Genomic DNA, 12,918 nt, shown 5'->3' on the forward strand with positions numbered 1-12,918 from the left:
AGAATAAAAATAGCCAAAATAGTTCCAGCCTATGCTTCAGTGTGGCTTGTACTTTGTCATAGTTGCAGGGATCAGGTGTGTGTATAAGACAAGTCACACAAAAAAAAAGAGAAGTTTCAGGAAAAGTATTTGGCCACCTATAAGAAGAAGGGAAGACCGAAAGAAATATAGGAAAAAAGCAACAAAGGGAGGCAAACATAAAAGGAGAAGTTGGGATAAAAGGAGAACATAGATGTCTTTCTACCAAACAAAAACACGTATCTGTACCAAACTAGCAACAAAACATTGAGTGGACGAACCGCAAAAGAAAGGGAAGTACAAAGTAAAACACAAAGAAGTGGAGAAGAAAGGTAGGTCAAAGTAGGAAGTAACGCACTGTAACACACTGCCATAGAACACCATCAGAATGTAATAGACGTTGCAGTCCAGAAGAGGGCAGTAATCTAACACAAATCCCATTCAACGCCACCAAAACATTTATATTCCAGGTGCATTTAATATACGATAATTACACAAAGTTCAAGCTTTAAATCTCTCCAGAAACAACACACACAAACACACAGTTTTATTAGTTCATTCTCGATGCTTTCCCACAAATGCCTGTGCAACAGTCTGAACAACGACATGATTTGTTTTGTTAATTTCTCCCGGTTCAGGTGATACTTCATAAGTCATGGCTCGTACAAAGCAGACCGCCCGAAAGTCCACTGGAGGGAAAGCTCCTCGCAAACAGTTGGCCACCAAGGCTGCACGCAAGAGTGCGCCCTCTACTGGTGGAGTGAAGAAGCCCCATCGTTACAGGTACGAACAGAGTAAAAAAGCTTAAAATTAGTCAGCTGTCACAAACTATTTAATTGTTTTTTGTTTGTTTGGTCTCCAAAACTAAGCAAGTAGCTTAAATATTTTTATATATTATATTTCTAAATTCTAAATCGTGACAGTTAATTCAGCTCCAAATAGGCAAAAAACAAACAAACAGATACGGTCAAATTAAAGGGTACTTAATAGTAGTAACTGAGGACATGTTGAATTTTGTGTAACTGTCTTGCCAGGCCTGGTACTGTTGCTCTGAGGGAGATCCGTCAGTACCAGAAGTCCACTGAGCTTCTGATCCGTAAGCTGCCGTTCCAGCGTCTGGTGAGGGAGATCGCTCAGGACTTCAAGACTGACCTGCGTTTCCAGAGCGCTGCTGTGGGAGCTCTGCAGGTGTGTGTGTGTGTGTGTGTGTGAGTGTGAGAGAGGATGTGCGCGTGTTTGTTTGTTTGTTTGTTAACATTGACAAACTTTCTTCCTCCGTTGCCATGTGTACATCTTCTCTATCGCCCCCTGCAGGAGGCCAGTGAGGCCTATCTGGTGGGTCTTTTTGAGGACACCAACCTTTGTGCCATCCATGCTAAGCGTGTCACCATCATGCCCAAAGACATCCAGCTGGCACGCCGCATCCGAGGAGAGCGTCCTTGAATGGTCACCTGTGGGTTTGTCCTCATGTCCCTGTCCTCCCTTACACTCTTCCCCTTTCTCCCCTTACTTCCTTACCTCCCCTACTGGATTTTTAGTAGACTACATCCTGTATAAGGAAGATAACAATATCTGAAAGTCTAGTCTCAAAGTGTGTTTTTAACGTCACATTTTTTAAAAGTACCTTTTAGGTACACTTGTCAAAGTAAAAAAACAAAACAAAAACAAGATAGTAAAGGTTATTGTCAACACTATTCAGGCTCCATCAACTGCTCTCTCCCTCTTCATCAGTATGACCATGTAGCCTGACTCAAATTTAAAGATAAACGGAAAAAAACGTGAAAATGATGTTATGTTACGTTCCTTGAGATTTCCAGACGTACAAATACAACTAATATTTGTTTTGTCCAAATTCTCTTGTAATGGTTTTAATAAAACACATGACAATCAATGTCCTGTAACCGTTAAGATTTTATTCTACGAATGTTCCCGAGTCACTGATTTTACACCACTTCTAAACAATTAGAATTTCCTACCTCGATTATTCAGCGTAGGAACTCCAAACGACCACACGGGGGAAACCTTTCCCCAGCTTTTGTCCACACAACGTGGACGTCCTTCAGGCCAGAACGTCCGAACTGATGGAGAGATTGAGGAGGGACCACCACCTATACTGTATGACGAATGTTTAATTTCAAATGTTCTATGCGATACAAAGATGTTTAAATTTTGACAAAAATTTGGTTCTTGAACGGATGGTCCATATTAGAAATGTGCAAAAAAAAAATAATTTTTGTGACATTGAAAAGCCTATACTGAAGAACTCGGCACATTTCCTTCAGCAGTATTCGCTTCTCTTCTCTCATTAACCACACTGACACCAGTACAGCACACAGTTCCTTCATGCAATATATATATATATATTTTACACATGTAGCCAGTTCACATTCCATTCTGATGGTCAACACCACAGATACCAGGTCACAAAAGAGGGAAACGTCATTATATTCTCCTCACCTGACACTGTGTCCTCCATAGCCTTGAAGTGTTGAAGCTAGCTCATGCTGTGTGTTTGAATATGGTGACTTATCAGATGACTCAACCGGACAAACATTTAATGGAGCACAAAGGTGACAATTGCCCAGGAAAATGTCTGAAAGGCAGAATGGTAAATGTTGAAAAATGGTACATTTAGTTTAAATTCAGAGGGTGGTGACATGAAAGTGTTCATTTCCACCCGAGCTGCAGTATCACACCATCAACATATTAGAATCAGTTATAGGTTGGAAATGTGATTGCAAAATGTTAAAACATATCTTGTGGCTAACATGAATTAGCCACAGTAGATAGTCAATAGACTAAAGGACTAAAACACGACTCAGACGTCATATTAGATCATTTGAACTAGAGCTTGGCCATAAAAATAAATAAGCATCAAGCGAATGAACAGAAAGCTCAAAGGAAACCTAACACTGCAGTCAACTACACTGTTAGAAAATAGTAAAATTAGTCAATTGTCGGGATAAAAGATACACGAGAAACAAGTTTATGTACAAATGATCTTATCGAGCCTGGGGGAGAAAATATCTCGCAAAAATAATAATTAGGTTTGTGAAATGTTTGCAACGTGGCACAAAAAGTTTTTTGAAATGTGTGCCGACTTCACGCATCACAGCGCAGTACACACGTGTGTGTGTGTGTGTGTGCACTTCAAGTCTGGTAAAAACTGAAAAAATCTTGGTGTTTTTTAATGTCCATTTTGTAGCAACATGGTGTGTTTTCCTACAATTAAATTGCTTTAAAAAACCTCAATATATACCGTCATGCCTATCATATATGTCATGTCGTTGCCCCTGTATACTTGCCAATACACACCCCTACTAACAACATATGTTTATGGGCCGAGAGATAATGTTTAAACCTGGGTCTAACTAATACACAGTTTCTTCGGATTTTCTGGTTAGGATAAAACTAATGTTGGAAGTGAAGTTAGGTTTGTCGGGGAACGTGCAGCGCTCTAACCCCCCTCCCTTCACTGCCTGGAGGTTATTTTACTACATAACTGTAGAACAGAGAAGATCAACTTCTTGCTTATATCATATTTGCCTACATGAAACTGAACACCCGGCATGACGATGCCGATGGTTTGGGACCGTTTCCATGTGAAGAGAACATGTGAGGTGAACGTCATCCGTATGTTAAAGACCATAGAATAATCCACTGAACACACAGGATGAATTTCCACCTGTCTCTGCAGCGATCCTATTTCCAATAGTTAGATCTAAAGAAGAAACGTTTTCTTTCGCCTGGTGGGAAGTATTAGATAGCATCAGTTATGTCCCGTATTTGTGTAAATGTTTCAAATCAGTCAGGCCTGCAGCCCCTCAGTGGTGCCCCCTGAAGACATGTTTATTCAGAGAAACTGTCCATCAATTACGTACATATTGTGTGGACATTTATATGGATTAGACATGTACTGGTAAAAACCCAATCACACTGCAGGCCTTAATTAAAACGCATCCTTTATTGACCTCTAAAGTGTGGGATTAACGTTTCATTCTGTCTATCTATCTATCTATCTATCTCCCTGTCTCCCTCTCTCCCTCTCTCCCTCTCTCCCTCTCCCTCTCCCTGGTTGGGTGTTTGATCTCACCTGTGTCCTGTGCCGTCGTTGTCTAATTAGCGACTCACCTGGTTGCTCTCCCACACTCTGCCTTTGTTGGTTCTGTTCATGCTCTTCTGTCAGTCACTGTCCAACCCAGGTGGTTCAGAGTCTTAGCCCAGTTTAGTTCATCCTGGTTCCGTTCCTGCCCCTGATCCCACGTCTGGGGTGCTGCTGCTGTTGTTACTGTGAGTGTCTGTCCATTTATGTAACCATTTTGATTTTTGGGATCTCAAAGCAGCTTCGTCTGATAATAATCAACAGATTCTTGTACCCTGGTTGTAGCCCTTCAGTTCATTGATCAACTGTTTGCCTGAATCATTTCTTTTATGTTAGTTCTTCACAAAATAACATTTTTGAATGTTTTGAAACTTCCTGTACAGAATTGTGACATCACTGTCACTGTTTGGGGCGGACGTTCAGCCAGGAGCTTGGGAACCTAGAAGCTGAATGTTCTTAGTGAATGATTCATATGTGACACACAAATGAATCACAAATGTCAAACAACATCTCACAGCCTTTGTTGAGAGGGTTGGATTAACAATGTCACCTTAAACAGCCTAAAGCCTAACTGATGAGTACAAATACATGAATAAAATAGATTTATATAATTGTCATTTGTAGACTTATGGTTATATTTAAGTCCCATGGGAACAATAAATCACATGACTTCTGGTTAAAAATATAAAACAAGATGCAGAGAGACCGGTGTTCTACGTTGTGGTTCAGGGTGGTTCATTTTGATGCTGATCCAGATGTTGATCAATGAAAATAAGGTTTCCCTCTCATCATGATGGAGTTGTCATTGTTGTTCTTGACAACTCTAATGAAAGGTGGACATGATTTTAAAATTTAGTTTTAGTCTAATTTAATCAAAGTCTGCCTGGAAATGACAGTATAGGGGAAAAAGTGCCCCTAGTGGAGGTTTTTAACTTCCTTGACCAAAAACTCAGTTGTTAATTAAACAGGTTAATTCATAACAATCAATGATTTAAAAATGATTTGAAAAAAGGACTGATTTTATTATTTATTCATTTACCCAGACCAGAGTCCATTTATCTGAGTCTTTGTTGCCTATTTTTCATTTCATGCGTTCACCTTCCTCAAGGTCTGCCCTGTGTTGGCTCCATCCCCCATCACATCTGCTCCTCGCTGGGATTACGACGCAAATGTCTGACTGAAACTCACAGTGCTGAGAGGGAAGATTATGAGTGTACTGTACGGGTTAACCAATCAGAGTGCACAGATGCAGGGATTAACCAATCACACCAGAGAGGGAGGGAGGGCGGGAGTGAGTGCGGGGGGATTAAACCAGCAGAGAAGGGATTAGGCCAGTGCTGAGTGCAGACAAATTGTTTTCAAATGGCTCTGGCTGTCTGCTCGCTTCTGTCGTAGCAATATATTTGAATTCATGAGGTGTTTTTGTGGGAATGCAGATGAAATGAGATTAACATGAAATAATGAATCCGTGTTTTTTTTCTTATTTATTTAGCCTGACATCCAAACATCTGAGCCGTCAATGATCAGGGGCTTCATTTTGACTGATTTAACTGTTGGATGTCAGTGAAGTAACAAACCTGACCTCAGGCTGAAACTGTTTCAACCTGAGGCCACGGAGAGACACCTACAGGATGGAGTACTTTAAAGTACAGACGCAGGACTGTGTGATGTCGGTGACGGCACGGTGGGTCACATGACGTGCGTGCTACATAAATAAGAGAGAAGCACATGTTTGTCAGACAAACAAAACAGAAAACATGGAACACAAACACTTGGGTAAATTATTCTGCATTTCTGATGTCACACACAAGTTTGCATGGCAATAATCAGGTCATGGAGGGATTATTAAGTTTTTAGAGGAGCGAGGGAGGGGGTGTTGGGGTGGATGTTGACGATGGGAAGGGGAACCAATGAGCTGACAGACAGACTGACGGACGGACAGACGAACAGACGGACAGAACGACAGGTGGGTGTGGACGGTGCTGTGAAACAGTAATTAGTTAAAACAAGTATTGACAAAAAGGCTTTAATGATCGTCTCCTTCGTCACGTGCTGTTTCATAAAAACATTAAATCAAGTGGTTCAGTCATTTTGAAGAAGCAGAAAAAGAAGAGGAGAAACAACAGGTAGATACAGAGTAACAGGATCCTGTCAGAGAAAATGAACTGAGCTAGGAAAGATGGAAGGATAAAAGTGAGGAAAGAGCCAGGAAAAGGTTGGAGGAGGTGGGTGAGACGGGTGAGAGACAGAGGGAGAGAGGACAATAATCCTAACTAATTCACTTAGGGCATTGCTGAAGGGAGGCTAAGAGGATTGAGACACTAGCAGAAACAGATAAGCTAAAATAACCAAGATGGGAGAGTGAGAGCCATACAGGCCGTATGACAAACATGACAGGTCTGGACCTTACAGCGTGGACACTGTCTGGACACTCCAGAATCCTCAGCGAAAACACCCTAATATGATGTAAGTCTCAATGACGATCAAAGCACAGACATAGTCGAGAAGAGGTTACTTTAATATGTCACACAGCCAAAACAGAAAAAAAGATCTAATTATCCTAGAACAGATGAGAAAAGATAAAAACACGACTGAAACGGTCAAAACCAACTCTAACATGGTCTAAAAATGCAAGAAAAAAAGTACAAGTTTAAGCAAAGAGTACAAGAGATAAATGAGAGCGCTAGGAATAAATAAACCATCGAAGAGAAAGTAATTCATGGGACATATGAGAAGAAGGGCTGCTACTATAGTCAAATCATACATCTCTAAATCATTATCCTCCAAATGTAAATGACAAAATAACAGGTCTGTATCTGTTGTGTATCTTAAGACAGACATATGTTAGTAACATGGGAGTCAAACAGTCCTGGGTTTAGTGGTCATTTAACGAGTTGGTCATTAGTTTTAATAACAATCCAGGTCGATTCATAACTGCAGCCACACTTAAGAGCCTGCTCCTACTAGAGCAGTTTAAAAGAACTATATAACAACATGGGTTTAAAGAACAAAAAGTGTCACGCTCATGCTGAGTCACATGTTCATGTCATGGATTAGACTTGTCCATGTGTGGAGCTGTTGTTTCCGGGTAGGGCTTTAAAAGGTTTCTGTTTTTTTTTTTTTTTTTTTTTTTTTTCCAGTTTACATAACATGAAGACACCACATACGCTCTGCTGCTCTCCGCGGCTGCTCACAGTGTAGTTACCGTCCTTCTATAAGCAACGTCTCTGGAATCACATGAAGCACTACAGAAATCACCATTAGAAAACAAAACGAGACCTTACAAACAATAAAGTGAGAGTGAATGATAACTGAGTCCTGGGGCAGAACCTCCTCTGACTACCTCACACTGACTCTCTGACCAACCCTGGGGCCTTCGTCTCCTTCGTCTCCTTCTGTCTACAGCACCTGGAACTTCCAGGAGCTCTGGTCTTTGTGATCCAGGCAGTCCATTGTGGTGAAGCCCAGTTTCCAGGCCTGCTGGTCCTTGTAATCCAGGCAGTCGACGGAGGTGAAGCCCAGAGAGGAGGCCGTGCTGTAGCCCTGCGAGGACAGCGAGGCCGGGGACTGACTTAAGGAGCCACCCATGGAGGGCACGGTGATGGGGCTGAGGGCGCCGCTGGTGCCTGACAACTGCGAGTGCATGGGGGACAGGTAGGCACTGCAGTCCAAGCCAGTGAAGTAGGAGGTGGTGCTGGCGTAGCCCTGGGTGTAGGCCGACGGCTGGCCGTAGCTCATGGGGTAAGGAGAGGGCCGCTGCATGCAGGGGGCGGAGGAGGCCAGGGGGTCCGGCAGTGGGGAGATAGCAGGGCTCCAGATGGACACGGCTGTGTTTCCAGTGCTGGAGCTGGGAGCCAGTGTTGGGCCTGACTGGACCGGAGAGGGGCTGTAGGAGCTGGACGGGTTAGGAACAGGGTCAGGGGCACTGGGCTCCTGGATCGGAGAAGCCTTCTTCTTAGGAGGGCGTGGTTTGGACTGACCACTGCTCTGCTGCTGTTGCTGACGGCACTTGGCACGGCGGTTTTTGAACCAAACCTGTAGATGTGTCAACAAATACAGCATGTTAGAACCGAACGAGTCGTGACAGAAAAACACAGAGGAACTTCCTGTAAGGAGAGTTCTACAGCTGCGGTGAATAAAAACATACAGGTGCTCCACAACACATTCCTCTTTTACCTGCACACGTGACTCCGGCAGGTTGATCTTGAGGGCCACCTCCTCCCTCATGAAGATGTCTGGGTACCGGGTCTTGGAGAACAGCGCCTCCAGGATGTCCAGCTGTGTCCGGGTGAAGGTGGTGCGCTCTCTGCGCTGCTTTCGCGGTGTGGCTGTGAAACCAGTAGTACACAGAGGGGGGCAAATAATTAGGACCACACTTCAGGATATAGTTAGGGTGCGTTCAGGTTCCACTTGTTGCCCGTGAGTAAGAACCCAGAGAGGCCATTTGTTTTTCAGACACTCTCTGATCCCGGTGGTTTTCCCACTGGTGACTGATGGAGATGAGCTCAGTGTTTGCTGATGGTATTAAGTGGCACTAACAGTCGCTGCATCTTCGCGGCGTTTTCTTTCATCATTTTAGAGAAAATGGATCAAGTTTCATATTATTCATTCATCTCTGGTTTGTACAGTCACAGTCATGTGTCTCCGAGTGATGCTGCGTGTTTGTTCAGAACGAGTAGAGTGAGCAATTATTAGTTTTTGTCACCTGAAATCCACATTTAGGGTATTAAATGTCTCCATAGTCTTTGGCTTGTCTAATAAGGTGAGTCGCCGTGAGGGAAAGTAAAAACATCTGAAGTTGAACACTTTTACTCAGGTTCCCCTGATACAGGGATCGGGAGTAAACACGAACGATCTGCTTTGAATATTAGACGGTGTCTGCATCGCAAAAAGAAAAAAAAATCACCTCAAACTCCAAAGTTAATATCATAAAAGTTTGACATTTGATTCAATTAATGTTCTTTCTAAATTCGGGGATGAAATAAAAACCTAACATTCCATGAGAAAGAAACGTCAACTTAAAAAAAGAAAAGAAATTCCTACAGTTTCAATCAATGCGACTCGCTTGATATAAGTACGAAAAAAAATAAAATAAACCAAAACTTTATATCAGTAAATCTGTCACTCAAGGACGTTTCCATTTTAATATTTGTTTCGAGTGTTCACAGCTTTACGCACGACCTTGCGCTTTTACGCATCACATGAAACGGAAAAAAAGTTGATCGATTCAATAACAACCGATAAATATGAAAAGAACGAAGAGTAAAATATATATTTGAAATATAGGATTTATATACTCACATGGATAAGCGACGGTGGTGTGAAGCACGTCCATCCCGGGGCCAGGCAAATTTAACCCGTTCATGGTGTAATGGGGCTGCTTTATGTAGGACATCATCCTTACTGCGGGCTTTTAAGTCCTGTCGCTGACTTGTGGGTCGGACACGCAACTCACCAACCGAGGGCCCCGCTGAGCTCAGCTGTGGCAGCAGGTCTGTGCGACACAGACACCGGGGGGAGCGGGGCGCAGCAAACGCACCACAACAAGTCACACACAGGAAAACTAAATTATACTTAAAAAAAGTGTTAGAAAAATAAACCAAAAGATAAGTTTTTAGGTATAACGGCGGAACAACGGAATGACAGACTGCGGAGCACACGGATACTGCTGCTGCTGATGCTGCTGCTGCTGCTGCGTTCAGGTTCACTCAGTTAAGTCATGGCACAGGTGACAGGCCACTGGATGTGCGTCTTGGTGAGGTCGCTCCTCTGAGTTTCTTTACCAGCACACGCTGCTAATTAGAGGGAGCAAGTGGCTCCAGAAAACCCCTCCTACCACACACACGCACGCACGCACGCACGTCAGGACGCACGCACGCACACACGGAGACAGCAACAGGCTACATCATTAGACGGAGCCTTTCCACGTTATATGCGCGTTAGTGTTAACATTAGATATAAGAACACACAAATGATGATGATGATTTTTTTAAAGTAATCACTCACCAACTAGACGTTTATTGCCTCTATTAGAAACAGAAAAAAGAGAAAAGTAAAGAAAGACAGTAATATTTACGGTTCAAATTATTTTAAATTAAAGTGAATCTGGTAAAATTAAATTGTTAAGTACACACAAGGCTGACTGTTCCAATCCGAGCTGATCTGATCCGAGCTGGAATTTACTTGAACATACCACAGTTGTTAAGAGTTTTATATTTAATGAAGCATAAATACATTTAATACAATAAAACAACAAACACACACTGTCATTGAGTTTCGTCTTAAACAGGAGTCCAGGTCTTGTACAGAACATCATCGTTTGTAACTGACACTGCATTCACAAGACGCAGAAGCCAAATAGAATAGAGGTTCCCAACCCCTGGTGCGGGGACCAGTGCTGGTCCGTATGTCATGTGGTACAGCGCCGCAGTTCAGTTTTACTAATTTACTTCATTCAAAGAGAATCCAGTCATATCCCTTTACTTTGTTCATTAAGAGATAATGTTTCAAAACAATAGTTCAGTCATACAACAGTACTAACAGAGTATAGTCCAAAAGATGTTTTATTGTGTAAATTTATCCTCAATGATGATGTGATATAACCAGTCGGCTGATACAGGCAGACCGGTCCATGGTACAGAAAAGGTTGGGGGCGCCACTGAGGTAGACAGCGTATCTTAATGGGAGGGTTACAGCACAGTGACATTCACAGGTGCCGTACTTTCCTTCATGTGGATGTACTGTATGATGTAGTTGATCTTTGTGGCGAAGGAGAGAGGAACATTTTAAAGAACAGACATCAGAGTCGACTCAGACTCCAGGGTTACTGTCATCCACATGGAATAAAAAGGTTTAACCAACAACATTTCCAGTTGCACATAATCTGAACTAGGAACTTTGTCATTATAGAACCGTAGTGTGTGTTTCCCACATTTGACCACACTGTACACCTGGTGCATGACCCAGGTTGGTTATATAGAAATGTGTAAATTAAGGAGAAGTTTATTTGTAGTCTATTGTTTTGTATTCAGAGAGGTTAACTCTTTGGCTGTAAAGGGCAAAAAAACTACAGTTTAATTCAATTTTGACCTTTGTGTCGTGTCTATTAGGGGAAATCTACTGCTTGATAAGTGTTGAGTTGACATTGAAAATATCACCATGAAGAGGAAAATTAAACAACATTTAATGAAATTTTCAATATGGCAAAAAGTGGTAAAATCCAAATTTTAAACTGTTAATAAGTAGTAGAAAAAAGTAACAAAAAGTAGAAAAACTTGTGTCAGTATTTATTTAAATTTTCTGTTTTTGCAGATATTCATTTCCAAACAAATAAAACCTAAACAAAAAGAATTAAGGTGGTCTCTAAAAATGTTTTTTTTCTAGTTCTAGTTTATTATTCTGCTGCTGTTTTTATTGCATTTCTAGAACAATCACTGATCTGAGCAGGGAATTAGCTCTACCTGCTGTTTACCTCCTCACTAACTCATACATTCACACTAACTGACTACAATTATCTCCTAAACATCTGCATATGAACAAGCTGTGGTCCCGCTCTCTCTGTCCTACACACACACACACACACACACACACACTTACACTAACACATGCTCAGATGCACAAAACCGACAAAGCTCATTTGATTTATCATAATATGCTTTATCTGAAAAGTAAGTATCTTATCTCCAGATAAAGCGTGGAAAGACAGGGCAATCCGGTCAGTGTTGGAGCAGGAAAGGAGGCTGCAGAGAACGACAGCCGCACAAACGGGAGACGGATCGGTGTGTGTGTTAACTTGGGAAAAAGACTGCCGAACGAGCAGGAAGGAGAAGGTGGCTACAAGAAGAATGTAAGATGGAGGAAAGGAATATTAGAGGAACCAGAGCATGGAGGCGGCTGCTGCACCTACTGGACAACCTCAGGATTACACCTGGAAAACATGATGTCCCACTTTATTTCCTGCATTTCCACGGCTGAGGGAATATTTCACGATGAGAAGAACTCGGATGAACAATTCTCTACAATTCCAGGTTTAAATTATGGACATTAAACCTGACACACTTCCATATTTAGACATTTGTTTTAAATCATAACAAACATTTTTTAAGATGCTGTAAAATGTGTTGTTTTTTTTTTACTTTTTTAGTTCTTTAAACTGTGAATTTAGATTTGTCATTCAGGATTTTTATTTTCTATTTAAACATTGATGTTATGCAAACTGCTGACTTGATTTAGATGATGGTGTTTCAGTCTTTATCCACGGGTGGAACAGCTTGTCCCACAGCTGCAGCAGTAAATAGGGAAGTAGGGAAGAGGACTGAGCTCTAATCCCTGTCCGACTGCCCTCCCCCCAAAGCTGTTCTCAGACCTGATGCAAGCAGCACTTTGTTTGAGGTCCAAAGTGAGGCCTGGAAACTTAGGACGCCGTGGAAAATACGGAGGCAAATAAGTTAGTCAGGTGGAAGGAGAAGGAGAAGGAGGAGGAGGAGTAAGTATAGCAGGTAGACACACTATGTGTGAGGGAAGGGTGGGTGGAGAAGCAGGTGAAGGGGCAGAGGAGGGGGGAGGCTGCCATCCACGTCCCCACTGACACACTCTGGCACTTAATCCAGATTACAGTGTCTAAAACAGGCCGGCTAAATCTGCAGGCCGGCAAGCAGTACAGAGGCCGCTGTCATCCCCAATCACTCACACACACACACACACGCACACACACACGCACAGACAGTAATCTCCTCTGTGCAAACCAGGTGCCACCAGCAGCTCAGCACAGACTGACACTAACCACCACCACCAACCCC

At 42.4% G+C, this 12,918-nt stretch overlaps 2 protein-coding genes across 4 annotated transcripts; one reads left to right on the plus strand and one right to left on the minus strand.

Moving 5' to 3' along the window:
- Positions 1-195: 195 nt before the first annotated feature.
- Positions 196-1,621, plus strand: LOC103394976 (histone H3.3-like). 2 transcript variants are annotated; one of them, XM_025065779.1, is made up of 4 exons: positions 196-350; positions 657-801; positions 1,053-1,206; positions 1,333-1,621. In XM_025065779.1, exons 2-4 carry the CDS (start codon positions 674-676, stop codon positions 1,459-1,461), a joined length of 411 nt encoding a protein of 136 aa, XP_024921547.1. In that variant the 5' UTR covers positions 196-350; positions 657-673; the 3' UTR covers positions 1,462-1,621. The 2 variants fall into 2 exon arrangements, with proteins under 2 accessions (XP_024921547.1, XP_024921548.1); XM_025065780.1 differs by lacking the exon at positions 196-350 and adding an exon at positions 417-488.
- Positions 1,622-6,925: 5,304 nt separating this feature from the next.
- On the minus strand, positions 6,926-11,236 carry crx (cone-rod homeobox). Of its 2 annotated transcripts, XM_008332495.3 has the most exons (3): positions 9,422-11,236; positions 8,297-8,448; positions 6,926-8,155 (listed from the first exon to the last, which is right to left on the minus strand). In XM_008332495.3, exons 1-3 carry the CDS (start codon positions 9,516-9,518, stop codon positions 7,520-7,522), a joined length of 885 nt encoding a protein of 294 aa, XP_008330717.1. In that variant the 5' UTR covers positions 9,519-11,236; the 3' UTR covers positions 6,926-7,519. The 2 variants fall into 2 exon arrangements, with proteins under 2 accessions (XP_008330717.1, XP_016896929.1); XM_017041440.2 differs by having other exon boundaries at positions 6,926-8,448.
- Between the last annotated feature and the right edge of the window lie 1,682 nt (positions 11,237-12,918).

Source organism: Cynoglossus semilaevis, chromosome 19, assembly GCF_000523025.1.
Source record: "Cynoglossus semilaevis isolate Cse_v1.0 chromosome 19, Cse_v1.0, whole genome shotgun sequence".
In the NCBI taxonomy this organism is placed as follows: domain Eukaryota; kingdom Metazoa; phylum Chordata; class Actinopteri; order Pleuronectiformes; family Cynoglossidae; genus Cynoglossus; species Cynoglossus semilaevis.

What these genes read in the sequence shown, in the direction of transcription:
- LOC103394976 (XM_025065779.1), top strand. Translation starts at nt 674, where the DNA reads ATGGCTCGTACAAAGCAGACCGCCCGAAAGTCCACTGGAGGGAAAGCT. An exon ending in AAGAAGCCCCATCGTTACAG is followed by an intron (nt 802 to 1,052) that starts GTACGAACAGAG and finishes CTGTCTTGCCAG; the next exon opens with GCCTGGTACTGTTGCTCTGA. An exon ending in CTGCTGTGGGAGCTCTGCAG is followed by an intron (nt 1,207 to 1,332) that starts GTGTGTGTGTGT and finishes CGCCCCCTGCAG; the next exon opens with GAGGCCAGTGAGGCCTATCT.
- crx (XM_017041440.2), bottom strand. Translation starts at nt 9,518, where the DNA reads ATGATGTCCTACATAAAGCAGCCCCATTACACCATGAACGGGTTAAAT. An exon ending in CACCACCGTCGCTTATCCAT is followed by an intron (nt 8,449 to 9,421) that starts GTGAGTATATAA and finishes CTGGTTTCACAG; the next exon opens with CCACACCGCGAAAGCAGCGC.